The sequence below is a fragment of the Rhamphochromis longiceps genome, linkage group LG10 (assembly GCF_057381845.1).
Source record: "Rhamphochromis longiceps isolate RC_006_pf linkage group LG10, R_longiceps_female_GT1.1, whole genome shotgun sequence".
In the NCBI taxonomy this organism is placed as follows: domain Eukaryota; kingdom Metazoa; phylum Chordata; class Actinopteri; order Cichliformes; family Cichlidae; genus Rhamphochromis; species Rhamphochromis longiceps.
The window spans coordinates 13,174,258-13,199,571 of NC_140566.1; the positions used below are offsets into that span (position 1 = coordinate 13,174,258).

The 25,314-nt window shown below is 40.3% G+C and overlaps 2 protein-coding genes across 6 annotated transcripts in view; one reads left to right on the forward strand and one right to left on the reverse strand.

Moving 5' to 3' along the window:
- The first annotated feature begins 970 nt into the window (after positions 1-970).
- On the forward strand, positions 971-7,655 carry radx (RPA1 related single stranded DNA binding protein). 2 transcript variants are annotated; one of them, XM_085420233.1, is made up of 15 exons: positions 971-2,046; positions 2,673-2,815; positions 2,914-3,106; positions 3,349-3,457; positions 3,833-3,930; positions 4,021-4,140; positions 4,217-4,312; positions 4,399-4,560; positions 4,723-4,871; positions 4,952-5,100; positions 5,198-5,245; positions 5,315-5,433; positions 5,504-5,740; positions 7,211-7,393; positions 7,501-7,655. In XM_085420233.1, exons 1-15 carry the CDS (start codon positions 1,458-1,460, stop codon positions 7,635-7,637), a joined length of 2,532 nt encoding a protein of 843 aa, XP_085276359.1. In that variant the 5' UTR covers positions 971-1,457; the 3' UTR covers positions 7,638-7,655. The 2 variants fall into 2 exon arrangements, with proteins under 2 accessions (XP_085276359.1, XP_085276360.1); XM_085420234.1 differs by lacking the exon at positions 5,198-5,245.
- Positions 7,656-8,194: 539 nt separating this feature from the next.
- The window catches only part of npas2 (neuronal PAS domain protein 2), a 45,357-nt gene continuing 28,237 nt past the window's right edge, over positions 8,195-25,314 (reverse strand). For 2 of the 4 annotated variants that reach the window (XM_085420231.1, XM_085420232.1), the window contains exons 2-22: positions 24,777-24,913; positions 23,036-23,092; positions 22,244-22,398; positions 22,041-22,132; positions 21,617-21,706; positions 21,215-21,335; positions 20,250-20,363; positions 20,041-20,159; positions 18,174-18,256; positions 17,972-18,078; positions 17,702-17,849; positions 17,508-17,592; positions 17,291-17,417; positions 16,057-16,154; positions 15,827-15,913; positions 15,287-15,478; positions 14,393-14,596; positions 14,075-14,259; positions 13,825-13,914; positions 13,537-13,747; positions 8,195-12,288 (exon numbers count right to left, since the gene is read on the reverse strand). In XM_085420231.1, coding sequence (XP_085276357.1) covers positions 12,091-12,288; positions 13,537-13,747; positions 13,825-13,914; positions 14,075-14,259; positions 14,393-14,596; positions 15,287-15,478; positions 15,827-15,913; positions 16,057-16,154; positions 17,291-17,417; positions 17,508-17,592; positions 17,702-17,849; positions 17,972-18,078; positions 18,174-18,256; positions 20,041-20,159; positions 20,250-20,363; positions 21,215-21,335; positions 21,617-21,706; positions 22,041-22,132; positions 22,244-22,398; positions 23,036-23,092; positions 24,777-24,820 — 2,607 coding nt within the window. In that variant the 5' untranslated portion in view covers positions 24,821-24,913 and the 3' untranslated portion in view covers positions 8,195-12,090. Of the gene's footprint in view, positions 12,289-13,536; positions 13,748-13,824; positions 13,915-14,074; positions 14,260-14,392; positions 14,597-15,286; positions 15,479-15,826; positions 15,914-16,056; positions 16,155-17,290; positions 17,418-17,507; positions 17,593-17,701; positions 17,850-17,971; positions 18,079-18,173; positions 18,257-20,040; positions 20,160-20,249; positions 20,364-21,214; positions 21,336-21,616; positions 21,707-22,040; positions 22,133-22,243; positions 22,399-23,035; positions 23,093-24,714; positions 24,914-25,314 lie in introns of those variants that run through there. The other 2 variants (XM_085420230.1, XM_085420229.1) reach the window with 2 other exon arrangements.

Sequence of the window (25,314 nt, forward strand, 5' to 3'; positions counted from 1 at the left end):
GTCTTTGCTAAGTGCGCACAGTTTCCGTGCTTTTCTTCTCTGGGGTACAGATCACAGGTTTTCCTGGCCACACTGCATATGTGTCCAACTGACAAACATCAAAAACAAAATTCACTCTTTTATGTTTGTTTTTGGCTTCCAGCTCCTGAGGGAAATATTAGGCTGTTGTTTCCTGTTAAATTCTCCAGTGTTCACCAGCTAGTCTCTGTCTTGCTAATGTTAGGTTCTGAGTAGGTTATGTACCTTGAGATTTTTGTTTTTAAAGCATCTGTAGCTTTTATCATCTCATGAGTACAACTTTGACACAGAAGCCAACAAGTTCAGTTTCTGAAGCTTCAGTTTCCATTTTCACATAAATAAATCTAATGAGATGCTGGAAAATGCAGACAGGTCTTTTTTTATCTTGTCTTGTCTGTAGAGCAAATTTCATCCAGGGATTTGATGAACTTATATATCAGGAAGTTTTAGTCTGCTATGATATCTAAAAGAAATCCAATGAAACTGAATAGGAAGGCTCCTTTAGTGGTGTTTATGGAAGCTGCTGTCTGTTGTTGGGAAAAAAAACTGTCAAAATTTTGGGTTATTATTTAAAAATTCTGACTTAATAATTTCAAGTTATTTCCTCTAAGATTTGAGTTACTAAATGGACATTTTGGGATAATCCCTGAATTTTAACCTATGAACAACAACAAAAAATGCTATTTAATTTTTTTTTAATTTAATTTAATTTTCACTGGAGGAAGCAAGTTTTTATACAAGGTGTTCTCTGTTATATACTGTGATATGAAATTAATTTTGGGGGAATGTATGTTTCATTTTATTGGGTGAGGACATATAAAACACGTGTCTGGTCTCTAATGTGTAAAGTGCATGTTCCTGTCAGTAAAATATAATACTCCGTGTAAGTTAAAAGGGAAAACGTTTGGAATCATGATTGTATTTTTAAAAACTACAAAATTACGCAAGGCGCTCTGGTGACGTCATATCAAATGGTCCTTGTTAGGTAAAGCGCGGATTTTGAAAGCAGGAATTTCCCTTTAGTACAGTAGGCAGTTCTTTTCGAAGTTATATTAAATAATTTGACATGGCAGGATTACACATATAAACTGCGTTTGTGTATTAAGTGTGTTTCTTTGTATTTGTACATGTTTTGGTTTTCGAGGCTAATAGTGACGCCATCAAGCCGCGATGTTTGTAATGTTAGCTAACGTTAACTGCAACTTCACAGGTGAAGAAGCCTCCTGAAAATGCAATAAGTTGTGTATGACGCATTGCTTGTAAGATAAGCCTACTGTTGGGCGAACTCGGATAGTTTTTTTTTTCATGTTAAACGCATTTAGTTTAGTTTAGTTATTGCTAAGACTAGCAAGACAACTTTAGCCAACAAGCTAACATGACAGAGTGACAGAAAACGGCTAACTACCCGACCAACTAACTGCTTTAATTACACATTTGTGATGGAGGATAACTCGTCTTCTTCTTCAGTGGTGAGTGGTGTCACTCAAGCGTCTTTCCTCCAGAGGACTTTGGAGCGGTTATCATCTACACAGAGCTTGAAACTGAAAACTGAGGAGGCAGCTCCTGTCGCTGTCATCGCACTTCAGAGATACCTGTCCGAGCAAACGAAAGGGCAGCAGCTCGACAGCTACAGCTACGATGTGACAGTCACAGATGGAGTCTGGCGAGCTAAATGCTTCCTTCACCCCAGTTTGAATCATCTGGTGCACAGCAACAGCCTAAAGACCGGGTCTGAAATCAGCATCACGCAGTGCTCCTTTGTTTACAACGAAAGGAGGCTGGGACATGGCTACATCTGCATTGAACAGCTCAGATGTGCTGCAAAAAGATCTGCTGTGCTGGCTCGTGTAAACACTGTCAGTTCACTGCCCATTCTGGTCAAGCAGGGAATGGAGAGGAGCGTGGTCTTGCAAAGTGATGTCCCCCTTCAGGTGAGCCGCAAACATTACCTGTCACTTTGGAACAACGACGACCCAGAGGGCGACATCTGGATATCAGGATCCCCTTCAGCTGATACTGTGCTGGACGGTGAGATACTGCTATCTCAACCCCTCCCTCACTCTCACATTGTGTTGTTTATATCATTATTCTGTCACCTATAATTTATAACACTGCAGTGAACTTTGCTATTTGCAGCCACTTAATTGCCTCATAAATAAGGAGGCAATTAAGTGGCTTAAAGGCAGGATGTGGTGTATGACCATGACCAAAAATAATGTCCTCTATTGATTGATAGGTTGGTTTTGATTTATCTCTTAGACCTCAGAAAAAATAAAAGATTATAAATGACCATCACAGGAAAAGGCTTAACATGGGGAAATAACCTAAGGTATTAGATTTTGGAGTTGAGCTCAGGAGGTAGAGCAGGTCATCTACTAATCGGATGCTTGATGATGCAGTCCCATTGAGATCAAAGATCTCTTTTAAACGGGAGACTTGACCAACAGGGCAGCAACACAGATACTTAAAAACAGATGTAGATTGCATTAACAAAATTAAAATGTACTCACGTAAAACACTTGCACACAGACAAAGTAAACATACAGAAACATATATATATATTTTATAAAATTATAGTAAACAAAAGTTTTAGTTACTATTACTTTAGTAAAATTAACGACAATGGGTTTTCTGTAATGTCTTGATTCCAACAGTGTCCAAGGTTACACTTCTTTCTAGCCTGGACTCATCCTTCAAAAACACGTGGAAGCCCCTCCCTCTCCTGGTGAAAATCATACACAAATCCAGGTTAAGGTATTATGGAAAGTTTGGCCTCAAGATTGATTACCCATACCAGGTGTGATGTGAACAAGATCTCAGTTTTTTGTAATATACGTTCATGTTGTGACAGAGCATAGTTTAAATGTTTTCAACTCATATGTCATCATATTTCAGGCATACTTTGAAGTTGCTGACCAGAGTGGCACAATGTCCCTTGTGCTTTGGAATGAACTTTGTCCCGAGTTTTACCAGCGACTGAATGTTGGCACAGTGTTGTACCTTCAAAATTACACTCTGAAACAGAGTTATTCAAACCGGTCACGCCCCCAAATGGACCACCATAGAATGAAGACCTTTAACTCTGTCGGTATGTACGTAACTACTGATGATAATCAGTAATTTTTAAAAATATAGTAGCACTGTTTTCTGTGAAAAAAATCACCATATATTATCAATACACTATCTTAGAATCTGTATTTTCATATATAATTGATAAATTTTCTGTTGGGTTAGGGGTTAGGGTTTGTTTTGGTATTTATTCACCATTTAGTGTTTACATGGTTTTTGTAAAGACCTGTAAACTGTCGTCTGCATGTGTTTTTTTCCAAGAAATCTGCCTGAACCCTCGCAACCCAGCTTCAGTCATCACCGTGGTCTCACCAAAGAGCATACTTCCTCAGTGGGGACTGCCTGACATTTCCTACCAGTTCACTGCTCGGTAATGAATTAGAACCGTATTAGTTAGTCTACTGCCTTACATGTATCTCTCTGTTATCTGCACCTAAGGCATGGATTCAGTGCTGCAAGTATTGGTTTATGCATTACTGCAAACTACCACATCATTTCTAACTTACAAACATCAATATATTTTGAACATTCCAGTCTAGAGTTTGCTTGATGAAGTCAAGTGTAGAAACATTGCAAATAAATCAGTTATTACAGTGTTTGGGAAATTAGATTTATTACAGTGTGTTTAGACGGCGTGCAGGACTCTATTTGCTGTTTGTCCCACGTGTTTGTGTTTCTACAAAATGAAGAAGTTGTTTTGAGTTTCGCCTAAACAGCTGCTGCATGATGTTTTTGATGCTCACAGGTCAGAGTTGGAGAAGCTGGCCAACAATTCAGCATGTGATATAATTGGTTTGGTGACATTTGTTGGCCGTGTTGAAAGAGTGAAGGGTAAAGGGAAAGGTAAGAGATGTTCTTATCTTGTCTGTTGCGTGGAAGTGGTTTTTGATAATTGAAAGAATTTATTTTGGTCGGTGATGTTCACCTTTTTAGGTCCAGAAAAGTACTGGACGTATCGCTGGGTACATGCAGTGGATGGAACATCTGACCATCCTTTTATTCTGGAGCTTTTTTCCACTTCTCAAGCAGAAATCTTCAGTCATATTTGTCCGAGTAAGTCAGCTGTGTCAAGTCTGCTGCCACACTGTAAGCATGCCAGTTTTTTAAAAATATATCCTCTATTCCATAGTGACCTACCTGGTTTGCACTCAGATGAGGGTTTGTCATGTGGAAGGCTCGTTGCCGTACCTCACGAGCAGCTGTGAGACTGAGACGTTCATCACAGGTTAGAACAAGCTGGAACAACAAGTACCTGATAATGTGGCAAATTGATTGTGTAAGTGAACTGTAAATGATGTGTCTAAACAACAGGTTACCATAAAGGTCAGCCGTACGTGAATGACCCCAGAGTGAAAAGCTTCATCCAGTGGACCAAGACTCTGAAGGACAATGTTGTCCTCCAGAAAACAGCTGTTGGTGGCTATTACCGCTACCCTCGCCCCCCAGCGATGTTTACACAGTCAATGGCTGATGGTGTGTGTAGTTGCATGTTAGCTTACATTGTTTTTCAGATCATGTGTTACAGCTTTATTTCATAAAATATATCGCCTTACTCGTGTTTACATCTTTGTCCTGCAGCAAAAATGATTTAGTTTCGTTGTCAGCATAGGTTCTGACTTTATTCTTTCCCTTCAGCTCAAGTTCCTCTGGTTGCTGCAGCTGATTTGAAGAGAGAGTTAGAAACCCTGCAGTACAGAGAACACAAGAAACTCGCAATCCAAGGTCAGATCGCAGCAGTGCAGTACATGGAAACTCCAGAGCCACAGGGACTAAAAGACAAAGAGGTGAACGACCTTATTTTAAATCGTCTTCCCAAAAGCAGTTGCCATTAACAATATAAAACAAGTCAGCTGGTTTTCTGCAGGTGCCCAGTGCTTCCACTGATGTGTGTGATCAAACTGTGACGTACCCCAGTCATTCCTCAACAACAAAGCAGACTTTTGTGGAGAGTTTAACGTCTCACTGTACTGACAGCAGCTCTGAGAGCAGAAGGAAAAGAAGAATTCAAATAAGGTAGGATTGACTCCTGACTTTCAGATTTTTGAGCTTGATGCCGAGTCATTATTTAATTTTAACCCATTCATTACATTTGATGTAACATGTTTTCCAGTAAAACCACACAATCCTCCTTGAATTGCGGTAACATTCCAGCTAAAAGGTAACAACAACTCAGCAGGTAACACAACATTTATGTGTCAACCAGTCTGAGCTCATTTGTCTTCTGCAGGAACGCTGGACGTAAAAATACAAACGAGGGTGAAGAGCAGGCGGAAGAAGAGAGCAACTTTGCATTTGAGGAAGTTCAACAAGTGGGACTCAGTCTGCAAGCTGAAAATCCAAATCCAGGTGAATTGCTGCACCTTAAAAACTCTGCTTCCTGATATATTGCCATGCTGATACGTTTGTCTCTCACCAGACTCTAACGATTTATCATGGGAAAGCAGCAGCTGGGTGAGGCAACAACAAGAAGTGTCCGAGCATTTGTGTAAAGGCGGTCTGTGGCAGGACAGCATCTGTCGGAGGTTCACGCTTGATGAGAAGAACGTCCTGCTGCAGTGGAGTAACCTTCAGCCAACACGGTGGACACCACTGCGGACTGCTGACGCTCTCTCTCCTGTGCTTTGTCCAGGATTCTACCACGTAACAATATTAGGTGAAGTAACCCAGTGGTGACACCCAAAACTTAAAAACATACTTTTTGCTGTTCCTGCCACTTCAGCCTCAGTGGAATATTGTCTTATTTCCTGCATAATACTCTTTTTTTTAATGTCAGCAAACACTTTTTCTTTCTTAAATTTTCTTACTTTCTTTCTTATTAAGAGTCTCAACCAGACAAAAATCTTCGGTCTTATTCATTTAGTCCTGAATAGCCAAAGCAAACAGATCTTTATTATATTACATATGCGTCATCAGTGAGTCATTGTGAGCTGGAAACTCACTGTCAGTGGAAACACAATCACACAGTCAGAGGTCTGAGCCACCTTTAGAAAAGACCAGAATTTATATGATCTTGTATTATTAGGCTTGATCTGCTTCTTTTAACATTGCTCCTGTGCCTTCTGGTCTCCTTTAGTTGTTCAGTTAAACATCGCTTTTAGAATCACAGCATTGTGTAACCCCGCCTACACTGTTAGCTAGGTCTTCCTTCAGTTATGGATGAAAACCAACGTCTAGAAATGGTGTGAAAACAAAAATCCTTAATGATGAGCAGCGCTTTTTTAATATTAGAAAAATGGTGATATATAAACCAATAAGGTAGACCTGCTAGACTTTTTCTTAACAATTAACAGTCAGGTCAGCATATGCGCAAAATAGTGTCTCTAAGCCAAAAGCTCAGGCCTCAGACTCATTTTCAAACAGTTTTTGCCTCTTTTAGCTATATTTAAAGAAAGAGATACATGTAATATATCTCAGAGACACAGCTCAGACTGTGTGAGCTCTGTGAGCACAGGAGCCTTATCCGGATGATCTGATATCCTCGTGTCGGTGTTGTTCCCACATCATCATAATAAATGTTGTTCCAGGGTCAACATTGCGAGTGACCAATCACATTGTTGTGACGTCATACTTTTGCAAGCCAAGCCATTCATTCATTTATGAAATTCCAGTGTTGCAAGGACAATATGTATAATGCTTATTGTTTATTAAAGAACATTATCCTGAAATGCAAAGAATGGAAATTGCTGGATCGGCAGACAGAGGCGGTTTCTCGCAAGTGAAGTAGATTTTTTTTAAGGCGTTTTTTTTCCGAAGTCGCAAAAGTATGACGTCACAACAATGTGATTGGTCACTCGCAATGTTGAACCTGGAACAACATTTATTATGATGATGTGGGAACAACACCGACACGAGGATATCAGATGATCCCACCTGCAGCCCAACCCTTTGTTTGACAAGGGAAGGCAATGAGAGGAAGGTTTACCTAAAGGGAGAGGAAAGAAATCATGGTTTATACTGTGGCTCAACTGAGGGACTGAAGAAGGGGCCAATATTAAAGAAATCAGAATTTCTTTGGACTATGAATCATGCAAAGCTTACCTGGTGGTAGTAGGAGTAAAAAAAAACATACATTTGGAAATTAATTCCCACTTAACTTTTTTTTCTGTTTTTGTCTCCCTGGCAGGCATTAATAAGCAGATAGCTGTTGATGCTATGTATATTCCTGTTGTTAGCTCCAGCGAGCCACAGGCTGTGGGCCTTCCTCAGGATCCACATGGCAACACGATGCTGTCCTGCCTTTCATCTGGTTTCCTCTGTCCTCTCAGCAACACTGCCAACAACAGTGAAGAGACTCTTCCCAGGCCAGGTAGTCACTGTGGGGGAGACAACGTCCATTCAGGAAGCATTTGCCAACACATGCATCTTTTACACTTAATATTTAAAATGTGTGTTTTTTGTTTTTTTTTCCTGCAGAGGAAATCTTGGCAACTGCCAGTGAGCTTGAAGACACACATGTCGTGTGCATCCTTGACCTTTGTCACCTGGGTGGAGATAAGGTGGAAGTCATGATCAGCAAGGTGTACAGGTTGACGGAGGTTTCTCTTGACTAGAAGGTACACGAGAGCAAGCGCAGCATGTAAATATCAGCATTAATCATGTAACTTAATAGTTATTTAAAATAGAAGCAATAGAAAGAGATTCCCTGTTATATGTACATTGAATGTTAAATAATTTATAACATTTTTTTTTTAATTACTTGAAGTGTATATTTTTACCATTAAAATGTTTCCACAGGGAACAACTTTGTGGTGTGAAAATGAAAATGTGCCCCTTTTTTTTTTTTTTTTGCACCAAGAACTCAAAGCTGATGAGAAATATCCCTCCTGATGGATAACATTCTAAGTAAAACTCAGAATAACATGCATATGTTTAAAAATATTTATTTTGAAATATTTCACAATATTCAGGTTGATTTATTTTTTATAAATATTTCAGTATCATTATTAATATCAAGATATTTTCGAATGTAAACTTAATTTTTAAATTTCTTTTAAAACAATGTTAACAGTATCTTTTAAAGCTTATTTTGATGGTAAATACAGAAAGAAAATGAGCCATACAAGTGACTGTGCAACACCAACTCGAACGCAAAATAAGCCTCACCTCCTCTAATAAGACACTTCATCTGTTACAAAATTACTTTAATTTTAAAATCATGTAACATACATATGTAATCTATTAGACATATAAAATAAACAACTATGTAGCCTAAAGTCTTGTTTTTTGTTTTTGCTTTTTTACATTCTATTATACAATATATTCAATGTTAGTTTCTGCACTGAAACTGCAGAAATGGCTGAATACCAGGTTTATTTTGTTCATGTCCTGGCAAATCTCACACAGAAAACATTGACCTGACTGCCCACTCTCACACTGAGGGTGTCAGTCATTATTTTACAGATCAGAAAAAAAAAAAGGAAAATACAAGTTAAATGTGATTAAATTCACATACCTTCAAAAACAGTGACACTCAATGGCAACATCCAGGAGGAAGAAGAGCATTGTGAAAGGTGCAGACATCAAAAGAAAAGGTAACTACTGTTGGGGAAAGTATTAAAACTTGACTAAAAGGAACAACAGTACTGACTGAGTGGATGGATTATTTACAACTTCAACAAAGCAATACACACGTACAAGGAAAAGGAAAAAAAAACAAACACAAAACATCGTCTCACATCCAGAGCAAAACCATCGCGATTGAGCACAGTGGCGTTTCAATGAACAGCAGTTCCCTCAACTACCTCTGCAAGGCAAACAAGACAACAATTTTGTATAAAGACATGGATCGAAATATTTCCTGGATTCTGTAAAATCAACTCAAGGAGAGATTTTACTACCACCGTCTGAAAGTATGGTATTGATAACTATTGAATAATGAAAGAAAACAGCTATAGTTGTCTATGGCACCTCTGTACTGCTGAGTAACACCTTTACTGTTTCTTTGCCACACTTGTAGAAGCATAGACATGAATAAATGGAGAATGAAACTTGATTTTACCCATCAGAAGTATTTTGATAATCCTGGAAAATTGCACTTTTCCCCCTTTTTTTTTTTTGGCTGAATTACTTGTGAAGTCTGCACAGTTGGAGAGCTTTTTCTGCACCCCACAATAAGGATTCATCTTCTTTATTTAATCTCTTCGTTATTGTAAATGCATGATACTACAGAGATTCTTTGTTAGGTTAGGCTCTCGTGTTTTACCTCCTGCTTGTGAGGAGCTACCACTCTGCACCACATTCCCATGCAGACAGACTATAAAGTGTGATCACTGCAGTCGTGGTGTATAGTGGACACCCTTTAAAGATACTGCTGATATAAACGGTTAAGGGAATGTTAGGGCATTTTCATTAAAAAAATATTTCCATATAAATTACATGGTACAGCGGCTTATTATACACCTCTATATACATCTGTTCTGAAACATTTAAAACTATAAATTAACATTCTTCTCTTCAGTTTGACATTGCACATAGAAAAGTGTAAAACGGCACTGAATGGACATGCTCAAAGTATTCTGACGGATGCTTCTTGTTATCCAACGTGAACAGCACCAGTACAGTAGCTTCAGCTTCGAGGTGTGGAGACCAAGCTGTCGTATCGAGCCGCACGGGCTGCTTTAAATAAAGTGTAGCACAGTGAGAATTTCAGGAAACGCAGAGCTGTACTGGGAACGCACAGCAGTTTGTGTGAGATTGTCATTAACAAGATAAGAGATGAATTAATGTTCTTTATGGAGTTTACTTTTGCAATGTGGTTCTACCGTTAATCTGTCTACACTGACGCACTCCATTCTCCTCATTGTAAAGTCATCGTGTCACAATCTGACAACACACCATGCGGATTTGCAGCTTCAGCCGAAGGGCATGTTTACATTTAGCTTTAGATTTGAATTGATGGACACAGGACTGCAGTTGGACACGTCACTGCAAAAGCACGATAATATAAAAGGTTAGACGTAGGGCTGCATAAAAAAGATTGGAACATCCTGCAATGGTGCCAGGACTGCTTTCCAGATCTGTAGACAGTTTCTCATGCATGAATACAGTAAAGTGAAATTGGTGGCTTTTTTTTTAATGCAATAGAGGCTGCTGTACTTCCATGTCTGCATTTTTCAGATGCTAATAAATTGGGTCACGTGGTCACGGTTGGAGCGTACTTTGTTTTCCTTCATAGACGTTCAAAGAGACAAAAATGGAATGAAAATGTCTTAAATTAATTTTCCCTGTTTCGAAGATATTTAAACAGCTGTGCAGGTACAGCGTTGTCGTGTTATACCGTGATATAACAAGTGATGGTTAATAATGGCAATAGCCTTGTCACAGCAGACTAGAGAATCTCACCTGCATGTTTTTTTATATTTATTGTTAAAAGTGAACCATTTTTTCTTTTTTTTAAACCAATATTTACATTGAAAATTGAAGTTTATTATGTAACCGATAATAATTGTGTAATAACCATGGAACGTGCGCTTCCTAAGACCAGACCGTCATCTGGTGAAAATCCCAAAACTTTGCCACCTTGTATTCAAATCACCAAGCTTACACTCAACTTACACTGCATTGCTTTGTATTGTAAAACCACAGCTGGTCCATACAGATGAATGGAGAACTGTGTGAAACTGTCATAGGGCAAGACACAAGGACCAGTGTTGACCTTTCAATGTCTAAAGCACAAACACAAACAGACAAAACTCAATTCAAACTTATGTGTTTAAAAAAAAAAAAAAATTCCCGTGTAGTGTTTCAGTTATAAGTGTAATAAATAAAAATGAAATGATTTCATTAGGATTTCAGGAAATGGATAACTTGTGAATGAGACACTATCCTTACAGCCGGGGACCTTAATCTTCCAATATATATTTGTCATATATCCAATACAAATCTAGGCTTTTGTATTTAACTCTGATGCAGCAAAATAATAATCTATAACCTTATGAAAATATAACTTTGTATTCCAAATAGACCTGAGCTGGATTTTTAAAGCCGTAATCAGACACAACCATCAAACTGCGCCATGGATGTACCACGGCTGAAGGCACATTATTTAAGCCACCCCCCCCCCCCCCACTCACTCGGTAGGTTGGTTATCAAAAGAGGACTCATCCCGCACTGCTCATCAAAAGCACCGAAAATTTGTAACTTCAAATATCTGCTGTTGTCATTCGTTTTGAGGAAGTGGTGCAATAGCTGCAACGCCCCTTCTTTAGTCCCAGATTGAGGCTTTAAAAATCTAGATAGACCTTTACTAAAAAACTGGAGAATTACTCTCTGAGCGTGGTCCTATAGCATGTGTGACATCTTAGTATTTACCAACCCTGATTTTTGATATGATGGTCATCTTACCACTGCATGTTTCACCGTAAAGCCCCTGTCATGTGACCTACCATGAACATAACTTGTTTTGGGGACAATATGGGAGCCAACTGAAATGTAGAGTTCTCATGCACACAAATCCCATTGTGAGATTTGTCATTTTCACTCGAGTTATGTCGCCAGTGGGAGGGGTGTTGAGAATCTCACCATTAGTTAATGAAATAAACAACTATTGGGCAAAAATAAATACTCTACTTTTGAGTAGGAGGTGGTACCTAAGTGTGAACAGACACTTAAAGGAAACTTTGTTAGACAAAAATGTTCCACGTGTAAACATGTAAAAAGTTTCTTTTTAAGAGCTTTGATAAACCACTCGTCCCAGCAGTTTCACTGATGGACCCACTGAGTGCGACGTAGCCTGCAGATGAAGGCCCAGCACCTCACACTTCTTCGGGTCCCCGATGTTCAACGTCGGGTCAGTGCAATCTCTGCTTGTGGTTTCTCGCCAGTGACATAAAAGGCCGGCTTCATCTGGAAAGGGCAGCTTCACATCTAAAGATCACAACAAGCAGTTTTCCCCACTTTTAACCAACTTGTCATCGAGTTTGACTCCCACATGACACAAAGTGCTTCCACCTTCACGGCCTCCTCACAGAGGCAGATCTCAGCACAACGGTCAAGTCCACAACGCTACCGAGTCAGCATGTTTCGATATTCTGAAACGCTGCCAGTCTGGTTTTGGGAATGTTGGTATTGCCTCTGTTGCTGTGGCGCCTGTTGCTGCTGCGCTAGTGGCTGTTGAATGTATCCCACGGTGCTTTGCTGTGGCACATTAGTGGTGTGTAAGAATGCTGGAGTAGATCCACCGTGTACGAGTCCTTGAGTCATCTGCAGACACAACAAGGAATATGAATATAGTACAATAAGCAGACAGAATACTTTTTATCAAGTTTTATTTATAGAATCTAATGTTCGACTGATGTGCAGTGCAAACAGTGTACACATGAGGGCTGTCTCTGAATATCAAGACTTGCTCTGCAGTAGGTAGAGGATTATATAAAATGGGTTTCGGTAGATAGTGGACTCTTTGTTAAGCCAAGTTGTGAGGATAGGTTTCACTGCCCAGTTGACCCTGGACCAAGGAGCTGATTGTGAGCTGACTGTGAGATATTGGAAGAACAGTGGAGAGGCACACCCCTGATGGTCATCAGTGTGACTACCTGTGACATCTTTTGGGAGTAAGAGGTCAGCAGCTATGGTTAAGAATGCCTAATGTGGTCATTTCAAACTTAAGGGGTGTCCACACTGGGAGCAATTTGCTCTTCAGGCATCACTTTGTCCCTGACAGTCGGTTGCTACTGTACATTCTAGGTCCCGATTGCCTTAGTAACCCTCTAATGTATTTGGCACCCCATCACATGTCATCCTGGGCTCTCACTGGTAGTTAACTCAGTCACACAGCTTGAAGTTGAGAAATGTTAAGCGGGATCCACTCGCTCGGTACTGCCTGCAGTTATTTTACCTGTTGCTGCCTGAATTCGCTGAATGACTGACTTTGCATCATCCCAGGAAGTCACATTGCTGCTGGCTGCTTCTTATATGGATGCCTTCTTTAGAGAGAGAGTGGTGATGACCTACATCACCTCAACGAGCTAATTGTGAACCGTTACTCACATGTTCATACTTGCTGACATAGACACAAACATCACATGCATCACTCTGGAAATACAACACCATCCCTCATGGTTTGTGTGGTGGGTTTTTTTTGTTTGTTTGCTTGTTTTTAAAGATATATGCCCTCATTGTAAACATTTGTTGATTTTAATGAACATTTCTTAACACAAAAAAATTATTCATTAGAATCTTAAAAACAGTAAGAATCACTCTAAAGTCACAGCACAGCTTTGGCACAAAGCTGAGGCTTTAAAACCTGTGGGAAATGCACCGTAGCTTGTTGCTGTGGTAACTCAGTATTCAGATACAGTCTAATACCCAAAAAGATCATAAATAAATAGAAAGCCTTGGTTATTTATATTAAACAGCATTATGCAGCAATCCTTGCCAAACTGCCTTTTAGTCTAAAAATCTGTGTAAGATGCTCAGGACGACATGCTGACTCATGTTGCTGCAGCGTACCTGAAAGAACTGCTGTGGTTGCTGGAGCTGCAGGGAGTGCTGAGAGGTCTGAGGCTGCGAGTGGTAGGCTGACTGCGACTGGTGCGTGATGAAGCTGTTGTGTGGGATCATTATCGGAGACGTGAAGACCGGCGAGGGCACGAGGACGGCATTGCAGTTGACCTGTTGCATGGGGAACGAGGGGGCGAGGATCTGCTGCTCCAAGGTGTATCTGTACGTGGCGCACGATGAAGAGGTTAGACACAACATAACATAACATAGAGACGTCTGCACGGTGAGAGGACTCACATCGATGGGGAGATGCCCATGTTGCACTGGGAAGGCTGCGAGGAAACGCTGGTGGGAACCAGAGTCTGCATTGGTTGGTTGAGAAGCATTCTGCAGGAAAAGAAACATATCAGGGTTAGAGGTTGGATAACATGAAGAGGTAAACATAAAGTGAATGTTATTCCTAAAATATACCGTTTCATCATCACCTGCCATACTGACATTAACACCTGGAGTTCTGAGTACTATGAGTGTTTCTCAGGGCTCTTACCGTAGTTGTCCATCTTGGCTGAACTGGTTGTCTGGGTGTCTTTGGTTTGCATCTTGCTGAGGCCTCGTGTTGGTCTGAGAGAACATCATGGGGTTGCTGTAGAAGGGCATCGTCAGACTCGTGTTTGTCTGCACTGGCAAACTCACTGACTGAGCCTGCCCACTCTGGGAAATCCTCGGCTGGACCTACAGAAACAGAGACACTTTAGAGCAACCGTCAACTCAAACGAGGTTTCAATAAAACTACTTGAGAGGATAGCTTCCAGCTGGATGTGTTTCTGGTTTCAAGTTTGGATTTCTCTCTTGCACAGCGATGTACCTGTGTTGAAGGTGAGCTGTTTTCTCTCAGGAGCGAGTGTGGGGATGAGCTGTGAGCCCCGCAGACTGGTTTAGGGTGGCCCGACAGCTGTCTGATGACCCCAGACTGACTCTGCTGGGCAGGCCTTCCGGGGCCCTGCTGTTGCTGCTGAGGCTGCTGCTGGGCCTGACTAAAGTCATTGTTGATAGGCTGCTGTAACAACATCTAACACACACAGAAATAGACAAATTGAATTAATTCTTTCTAAAAAGAGACAACTTACTGATTTCCATAACCTCTAACCTCGCCCCATGACGGGTGGAATACACCTCAGCACCCATATGATTGATGGATGGATGTACTGGAAAATTACTTCTTGTTTATTTGTATGTCAGCAGGATTACACAAGAGAAGTAAAAGAAGCTGAATTTCACAAAACTTGGTCGAGAGATAGCAAACTGTGGCGCAGGCTAAATCACTTGTCTCTAACTGCAAGACAGGGCATTGTCAGGATGCTGTAATACTGATATGTATAGGGGGATCGTTTAAGGTTCAATTCAGATTAGTTACATGTTGATGTGTGGCATGTTTATGCTTCAAATTACAGCTCATCTCATGTTGCCTGCACATCCAGAAGGTAAGCACAAAACAAAGAGACAATCACTGGAGTCAGTCTTTCATGTTGGCCTCTAGGTGGAGCCTTTTATCCATTACTGGCTATTATAGGTAGTGTAGGCTGACTTTTCTCAACAGCTGATCTGGACGTAATGAGCATTCATTCTGAAGTTGAGGCTGCCCATTTTGCCAATACAGAACAAAAACACTCCACCTGTGTTGTGTTAAGATCTCAAGATTAACTCGCGGCTGAATAAACAATCGCTGCAGTCTCTTCATTTGAAAGTGTGGGAACACTACCTGTAGGTTAGCAAGATGAAGCTTCTCCTTAATGTCGTGCAGCTCCTGCTGTTGTGTCTTAATGTCAGCTTGCAGAATGCGCGTCCTCTCTTCCAGCTGTTCCTTCAGCTGGTTCATGACACCGAGCTGCGGCTGCTGCAGCTGATACATGGAGGACTGCTGCTGTTGCTGCTGCTGCTGTGGTTGCTGTTGCTGGACAGAGAGAGCAGGTGAAAGGGACGTAAGAACACTTTTGCGCTTTTTCAGGGAAATGGACAAATGTGGCTATAATCAAGTAGCGTGAGTCATGTAATGGTTTATTCCTGTTACGGAGGAAAGTACACCAATCTTCCAACCTTTTGTGCAATATTGATTCTACAGTTCAAATGTAACACGGATGAATGATTTCTGGGAGAAATACACAATAACTCTTCTTTTTTTTTTTATTAAACCGTGCACAACCAGCAGGTGAAATAAACACATCCAGCAGTAACAGTAAGACATTGTACACAAACAGAAAGGCAGAAGACAACAGGCTGGAGAGGAAGTCTTAACACTAACCATTGCGGAGTGCTTGCTGCAGGTAGGAGAAAGGGGGACGCTCATTGGGGAAACAAGGTCAAAGGAATTTTGTCTTTGTGCCAAATTCTACAGGGGGAAAAAATGGGAAAAATCGTTTTATGTAACACAATTTAGGAGACATTAATGTGTTATCTGTGCACGCTTGTTTCTTGAAAACCATTTTTATCTCCAAAGACAAAGAGATACATGTAAACGTTGTGTAAACTGACCTTTGAACTGCTTGGCTGGAATCTGGCAGATGTTTTTTCAGGCCCAATGGAAGCAGACTGCCACGATGGTGTGCACGCTTCTGTGTAAGAGTTTGCTGCTGCAGGGCAGAGACAGGTCACCTCTAAATTCATAATCATGTGAATTAATGTGAACACTTGTAACTGCGACAACTGAGTGAATTACCTTCTTGCGTTTATACTCATTTCACGAGTGGCATAATCGTTGTGTCAGTAACACATTTACAGGTATTAGGCTTCATCTGCAGACGCTCAGTAATTTTTTTTTTTTGGCGTGAAATAATAAATCCTGACCTGCCCTGCAAAGTTATTTAGAACAGTTCTACAAGGAAATTGGTGCCCAAAGAATTGCTTATGACTTTAGGATAAAAATAAAGCCTGTGTCAACATTCGAGGTTAAAAAAAGAAGAAAAAAAAAAGAAGCTAATTTTAATGTCTAATTTCTGCAGCACAGTTAAGCCTTCATACAACATTTTCCACACTGTAGCCACACTCCCACAAGACCTATCAACAGACTTTGATTTCTAAAATAAGTTCCCCAAACAAAAATGGCCTTTATGCATTTTTTCTCTAAACAGAGAAACTATAGCCTCTCTGAGAGAAAGCCAAAACTTCTTTGTATAGCAAACTGCTGATTTGGATTCTGTGATTACTCTCATTCTACCACAAATGGTTTTTCATTGTAGCAAAGTTTAATATACGTGTGGGCTAAGGAAAGACTGGCACACTGTTTTACTTTGCAAAAACTACAACTTTAATGAAGCTGCCACTGGTGCATTCTTCATAAATATGCAGATGGAAATGTTTTAGCATACTAGGCAGTGGGTGGAAGCGCAGCAAGTCGTTGAGAATGGGGGCTCAAACAAATAGGGCAGGCTAAAGTAAGCCTTGGAAACCTTTCACAAATGCATCATCACCCACATACACCGAGGTGGGTGTAGTGACAACGTCTGGAGTTTTATTAGTGATCACAAAGATTACATAAAAAATAAGGATTGAGTGTGGGACTCTTCTGGAAACTAAAAATTGATCTTCCATTTCCATTGCTAATGAAAATGTCAAACCCAGGGACAGAGGGTTATCACTAGACTCACATTATTTTGCTGCCTACAATCCCCAATAACAGATCTTCCACCCATACACAGGAGCAGCATTTCTGTAAATAATGGCCTACTGTTGAGTGAGTTAGCACTTTGGGGAGCAGAGGATGACTCACATGCAGAGTCTGACAGCGCTGTGTGGGAGGACTTCCGGGAGCTGTGGGAGGACACCGAACGTGCACCGCTGTTTCTGTCCCGTGGAGCGTCCAGTGTGGAGCAGATGTCCAGGTAGAGCTCTTGAGCCTGGAACACAGAGTAATGTTCAACATGGTGGGCCAAGTTTGAAGCTGACCTTGTAAATGTCACACGCTGTGCAGTATGTGTCCGAGTTACCTTCACAGAGGACGGGGCTATCTCAGGTGGCGACAGATCTTCAAGGCCAAACGCTCTCCTTCTTTCAGCTCGCACTTCAGCATAGCTGAAGGACAACAGAAAATGCAGTATTAAGGGAGGCTAGATCGATACACCCCTTACCCAAAGAGAGAGGAAATGTGTACAGACACACAGAAAGAAGAAACCAGGCTTACCTGACAACAGTGTGAGTGCAGACAATGAACTCAGGTTTGGAGTTCCACTGGTGGTAAGTAATGTAGTAGTGAGTCTGCAACCAAATCCACTGCTGACCTTTGGTCAGGAATCGATAATAGCAGGATTTACCTTTTCCAAACTGCATTACTAAGGAGAGAAGAAAGAAAGTCCACATGAGTGCTTTGACATTTCTGTCAATTTTTACATTTGCCCTTGATACAGTGATCATGGAGACTGGTAGGAAAAAAAGCAACAGAAAAGTAGCTTACATTGCTTGTGACATTGGGCTATGAGCTCTAAGTCATCCACATGATAGTAATCATAGCCAGAAGTTCCAAGAACCTCGAAGGGTAAATAGCCTATGATTGGCGAGGCTCTGAAACACACACACGCACACAGGGCAATAAACATGCAAGAAATACTTTTTCTAAGTATAGACTGGTAGCTGTCAGGATAATACAAATATTTTACCTGTGATCTAAAAACAGAAACTTCCATTCAAGGCTGTGTCTGGAGGTGAATTCATCACAGGGATCTTCCACGTTACACAAGTCCTAAACAAAAACAAAAAGACTGAGGAAGGTCCCCGCTAATATTTCACAGGGAAGCAAGGCATGATCGTGTTTTATGTACAGTATGTCCTGTATATGGTCATAGTTTTTAATATCAGAGTTGGTACAGTGCATGATGAAACTTAACACAAAAAGATCATTACACATCAAGAATATGCTTAGAGGGACCAAGCAGCAACAGCATGCTGCTGTGCAAAAAGCTGCAGTTCCTCAAATGGCCACTTGAGGCTGGCAACAAAAGTGAGTCAGTCCCTTTAGATTCCAATGTTAGAGAAGAGGAGGTACAGAAAAGTGTTTTGGTCTCTGGCTAATTTGTCCATAATAACTGTAAAGAGGATGATTTCTGTTTTATTACTCTATAATTTTTATATTAAAGGTTTAATGTTGTGTGTCATCATGGTAACTAGGATACTAGCAGTCTCTGAGGTGTCGCCTTAGCTAATTTACATTTGTTGTGCGCATTTTGGAACATGTTAATAAAATGATCTGACAAACAGTATGGCTTCTTGCCAAACAGTCTGTGCTCCAGCTCTGCCGAATGAAAGTCAAGTGTTTTACTAGCATGTTACTTACTAACAAACAGGCGTCTGTATTTGTGCAATACACCCATGTACACGATGGATGCTTTTTCCAAACAAGGATTACTAGCAAACAACGTGGCAACAGCCATAATGCTAGTCCACAAACCAAAGACACAGTTGCTGTGTCTATCGTTTTACATATTGCCCGGGAAAATGCCAACGTTTTTATTAACACTTGTGTGTCACTGTTAAAATGCTGTGCCCTTGAACCTCTATGGAAAATGAGAACAATGCTCCTTTGAAAAGAACTGGGGAATTTTGTATTCTCTACATTTGAAAAACTGATGCCTACTGTTTACAAAGGATTCATCTTGAGACGGAAAAAAGGAAAAAAATCGTTCCATGTCATTCGTCCCAGTAGATATTGTTCCAGTCTGACCAATCAGTGTAATCAGTGTGTTTTGCAGTTTGGAATAACTAGTCGGCAGAGCTGAAGTCTGTGCAATAGATCAGGCGGGGGGGGTGTTCTAAGCTTTTTGGCTTTTAATAGCAACTGACCATCCTGTACATGTAAACTGCACTGACTTCTTTTACATATTGGGATTTAATTAATCTTCAACAAACCATCGCTGGAAATGTGCCATTTTATAAATTTCCTTTGGGATGCTTGGAAAGGGTATAAAATCTGAGCTGATCTCACAAAAATTTGAGTGCGACTTTAATTCTGTAACTTGACAAGTGGCCAGATTTCAACTCAAAGGGCCCTTTAGGGATCACAGCGTATCCTCATGATGTAACAAGTTGGCAAGTACACAGTGTGCCACACTGAACCTATTTGTCGCGAGAAGTTTTCCAGAGTGTGTGCGCCACGATGGAATCAGTGTATGCCGAAGTGTGTCACCTCTCAGACCTCATTGTGCCACTGATCCAAGCTCACTATTGCTGCATGGACCGAAACTGCTTTTAGTGCCACATTTTAGCCCTCGAGTGATTTAGTGACAGCACACACAGCGACACAAGCAGAGAAACAAAGCGACAGAAGCGCCATCAGGCTGCTGCCTTTTTCACATGATGATGCCACAGCAGGTAGCGCCACATATTTGATTTCCTAACGCAACCCGCGTGAGATTTGCACCCTCCACCCCCTGGGTCTTTTGCTTGTTAGGCAAATGTGTAAAGTGTTACTCTGTGGAGTCACAAGCAGAGAAACAAAGGAACAAGATTTAACATTCAAGCTGGTTTTACCTTCAGAAACTGCGGAGTGACTAATCGCACGGTAGCAATGAGGCAGACCTGCTCCTCCAGAGACGACTGCAGACTCCTTGGTAACGTCAACTCGAGCCCATTACAAGACGACGTAGGCACTGTGTGACCAAGAACATGTACATATGTATGTGTATTTCTGTTTTGTTTTTTCTAAATGTAGTTGTTTTAAAAAGAAAACAAATCCTTACCATGGTTGTGAAACTTAAAATCTCCAACAAACTTGACATACTCGTATACAGGTGGCTCTTTTGGGTTCATGTTACCTCTAGCTAGATGACAGCAAAATTCAATGTGTGCCTCACCTAAAAAGCAGATATTGTCATGGTTACACCCTGAACATAATGAAGTTTACATGCATCATTATAAAAGCTGAGGTGCTTCTCAATGGTATTTTTGACACAGAAAAACCAAAGAGTCAAAATGCTGACAGGCACCAATAGAAGAGGTTGCTTTGTTTCCTGTACTAGGACAGTGTAAAATAAACTTACCTTTGCATAGCAAGGTAATAAAATGTAATCCTTTTTACTGGTAAAAAACAAATGATGGATGTGCTCAAAGGATGTTGTTTACTGCAGACTTGGCTTTGTGACAGTTTGCTATTTAGGTCTCTAAAGATAGGCCGAGACTCTTGCGACTCGCCCTCTCTCTTCCCCAGAAAAGTCCAATAGTAAGACAGGATTAAGGTCAGGTTCTTGAGCCTCCCATACTACATTGCTTTGGATTACTGTGCTAACATAACAGTGATTTAAAGTCTTAACTATGATACTAAGCTAGCTCCTATTATTAGCTAAAAGTCTAATCATAGATACACACTAATCAGCAATCCAATAACCTGCAGACCGTAATTCAACTAGCTTCTGTATCTCAGTTTCAGTCCAAACAGTCTTTGTGACAAAAATTCTACAAGACAGAAAACAACAGTCAAATGTTGTTTTTGTACTTCAAACAAAGAAAGAAGATTCTTGAGCCAACATAACTTTTTGAGCTGATTTTTAGTGGAGAATTACACCAGCGGCAACTGTTCTGTCCACAGCATTTTGATCTCCCAAAGTGGGAGACAGTCTACAGGCTTTAACCTTTCTACTTCCGCTGTGTTTCAACACGATGACCCAGACACAGTGTGTGCAGAGAGCCCGCTCAGCGGGATACTCACTGTCAAGGAAGTCAGCAGCAATGGGGTCAGTCATCAGCATGTGGGATGATAGCAGCTTATACACCTCCCCGTGCTCTCGCTCCGGGAGGAAATTCAAGATATTTTGGTCCACCATATCTGACTGGTGCAAAAAAGACAGATGAATGGCAGTCAGTCTTCCTGGCACCATTTCAACAAGTGATATCTTACACAACAGTCTTAATGGGAGTCACAACGGCAATCTGCTTCAGATAAAGCAGCAAAACAGAGCTTTTTTCTGTCTAACTTCACTGTTATGGCAACAAAAATAAAACGAGGACCAGATATGGTGAAGTGAAATCTAATGTTGTCTAAATCACTGCTATGCTTAAGTGACAATACAGAGCTTTGATGGTTGCATGAATTTGAGGCCCTCTTACTTACCGGTAAATGGCCAATAAGTGAGGAAACACTGTCAGACACATATATGATGTTACCATCTGTAGTTAATGCAACCAAGAAACCATCTAGGGCCTGCAAGAGGGAGGAAGTTACCACAATTATATTACTGTATTACAGCATGTTGAAAAATTGCACAATAATTGCACAATGTCTCATCGGGTCTTAATTAATCTATCAGCACATTATGCTGACGTGTTAACGTGCTGATATTTACTCTGCTTTCGCATATTGCCTAAAGAGACCTCACGTCTTCACTGCTGATTTTATAGCAAACTATGAATACATGCACTTAAAATAAAAATCATCATTTTAGAGAGGATGTAGCTTTGCCTTTGTGTTTATTAATGTTACCTAATGGCAGAGTTAAATAACAGCTACTCTTCAAAGACATCCTCCTGAAGTTTACCTCCAGCATTAGCTGAGTGAACTCCTCATTACTGAGAAACGAAGGCTTCCAGTCCTGCCTCACATCGCAGGTGTCGTTCTGTGCAGTGATGTCTGGAAAAGAGAAAATGTTAGAAATATGTCTATTAAATTAACAAAACTAAATAGAAAGACTACAGAAATAGAAAGACTACAGAAATAGAAAGACTACATAAAAGCCCGTACCTTTCTGTTTCTGCAAAAAGTCGATGGTCCTCTGCAATATGGTGGACTTGTCCATCTTGCGCGGATGGCCCTGACCCTGCAGCATGGTGCACAGCTCTTTGATGAGCACATTGAATTGGTCTCTTCTTTTCTTTTCTGATTTGTTACGGGATGCCCTATAACAGAGCGGTTATTGCAAGTGAAAATTAAGTGACTTTAGTTCAGCTATCCTGTTTACACGGAAGATAGTTTGGAATAAGGAAAAAAGAAAACAAGCAGAACAAGAAAGGTAAATGTAACAGCGGCACGGTGCTGAAAATGTAAGCAGAGCCTGAATATATTCAAATCTGTGGGTACTTTGTTATAAAAATAGGGCATGAAAACAATTAATTAAACATAGATTTAATCATACAGAATTTACATTTTTAAAAAGAGAAGGCTGGTTATTCTACCAACGGTTGAGTTTGATATCTTATGACACCGTGTCCTAGAGTGTCCATAGGAATTTTTCCGATAAGAAGTAATATGTGAATCTGGAGTCGAACCTTTGTGAACTAAGAACTCAGTCGCTTTTAGACACCAGTATTTGTAAGTGTTTAAAATACAAAATGAGCCAAAAGAGGCCCAGATTAACCGTAATGTCACGGAAAATGAAATGAATTTCTTCATTTATTATGTCCAGTCCAGTTTCTTTTAAAGTGATGACCTACCACCAATAATCTGTTTTCCATTGCCATTCCCATTTATGTAAATAGTAATAAATGTGTGATACTATACATGAAGTGTTTGCCCAGTATGCACAGACGTCAGTACCTTTTTGCCCTGTCCTTCTCATCTTCATCCATTAAATCGTCCATGCAGCTATTGGTGCTTGAAAAAGAAGGATACGCGTTAGGAAGAAGTTCCTTTGACGTCATCAAACACGTGTCAGTGATAATATAATGAGTTCAGGACATATTTTTGTCTTTTGCACAATATAACAAACAGTTTTCACAGCAAGACTTTTGAGCAGTCCTAGTATGAGAGCAGTTTTCACTATCAACCTCAACAATGGCTCAATCATCCAGGATTCACAAGTAAAGCAGATAAAAGGAATGTAGCCATTGTTTATTTTGTCTTGTGGTCCTGCACTACCCTCTGTGAGATGGTAAAATATGTTGTAATTTAAAAAAAAAAAAAGCCCATTTAATTGTCAATCTCAAGAAATTATCAGAGACAATGTGTGGACCAACCACTACTAATGCTGTGATTATGTTAGAGGTAACCGCATCTGAAGCCTCTGGTCTTCTCCCATGTTTAACAGGTCACTGTGGCTTGTAAGTGACCTACTCCATATTTGCATTATTGCTTTATACTCAGAGGCTCACGTGGCTGGATGTCTAAAGGCAGACAAGTCACGAGTCGCTTCCATATCTTTTTTCTTACGAATTACTCCTGGTCGTAACAGGATATTTACTACCTGAGAACACAGCAGCAGGAGTTTATTTTTATCGCGTGTAACTGATTGATCAGCAGCAACAGAGATAATCAGTCATAAAAAAATTTGTTAAATGTAATCAACCATGTCAGTGCATGACTTTGACCCGGGTATGGCCAGTATCAATTTGTCAGAGCAGATTTTGTTTTGTTTTTAAACTAACTTATTTTGAAATTCAATCTTTCTCACTTTTTCCTGACTGTGACCCAATAAGTGAGGCTGTAAGAAAGCTTTTGTGAGCCAACAGTGAATTATGCGTGAACTGACATTAAAATACAACTTTGCCCGAAGAGCATTTTTCTCTTACAGACTGAAATAAGAATGTTTTTACATGATTACACTGACTATGACCTGCATTACATTCATTGCCATGAGAGTGTCATGTGACAGGCTGTAACTTGGGCGTTATCTTTAAAATATCAAAAGAAGTGACCGGCTTGTACATCATAGACACAGCAGGTATTACAAAAAGAAAAAACTACTACTGAGGAACATTGAACGTTATGAGTGCACAACTCTGCGTGAGTGTAACTTATTATTCCTGTGGTATTGGATCAATATTAATATAGTCCCACAGTGATTCATAAAATGCTTCATTACTCTTGATGGATGTAAGTGCTTTGATCACATTTGTATAAAAGGGTTTTTTTTGCTTTGCATTGCAGATGATGTCCTAAGAGAACTGCCTGAATATTGAACAGCGCGCTCCTCACACAACTCAAATTGAGGGTCATTCAAGATAAATATGTTCTTCATTGTTAAAATACAACATTTACTACATGTTTGTTATGCAGTTTATCTTTATACATTTCTCAAATGTGTTGTAGTTTTGTGCATGCTCACAATGAAAGACGATGAAAAACTTTGCTAAATGGTAATGTCTAAAAAGATATACCAGATTTCTTTAAACTATTACATGAAAACTTTCACAATTATTTGAATGGTATATTGTGTTTACCACTACAGTGATGGTTATGAAGCATGAGCTAAATAAAGCACTTTATTTCATACTCACTCCCATTCCCTGCGGCCAGACGGACAGGGGCCTCCGAAATCAGAAAGGTTGTCCATACTCACTCCTTCTGCCAACCAGGCCCTTCCTGAAGTCTTTTAAGTCCCATCCGCGCCGTCCTTGTCTGAAGGCTCTTTTAGAAAAACTTAGCACAGTCCCGTTGTCCACCACCTCCTCAGTTCAATTAACGAAAAGCCAAATCCTGTGAAAACAGACAAAACTCCTGAGCAAAAACTGCAGGGCACGCATTAACTCAATGACACACCTGTTCAGCTGCTCGACAACCTGCTAAAGTTTAACCCGAGCATCAGAATGAAGAAAAAAGGCGATTTAACTGACTTTGAACATAGCATGCTTGTTAGTGCCAGACGGGCTGGTCTGAGTATTTCAGAAACTGCTGATCTACTGGGATTTTCCCCACAGAGCCATCTGTAGGGTTTATGGGGAAAAAACACAAGAGGTTCAAATAGTGAGCAACAGTTCTCTGAGCAAAAACGCCTTGTTGAAGTCAAAGGTCAGAGGAGAAAGGACAGACTGCTTGGAGCTGATAGGAAGGCAACAGTAACTTAGATAACTACTTGTTACAACAAAGACAAGTAGAAG

Bases quoted from the DNA above. Each gene is read 5' to 3' on its own strand.
- radx (XM_085420233.1), top strand. From the start codon at position 1,458: ATGGAGGATAACTCGTCTTCTTCTTCAGTGGTGAGTGGTGTCACTCAA. The intron at 4,872-4,951 runs GTGAACGACCTT...GGTTTTCTGCAG, and splicing joins AGGGACTAAAAGACAAAGAG to GTGCCCAGTGCTTCCACTGA. The intron at 5,741-7,210 runs GTGAAGTAACCC...TCTCCCTGGCAG, and splicing joins CTACCACGTAACAATATTAG to GCATTAATAAGCAGATAGCT.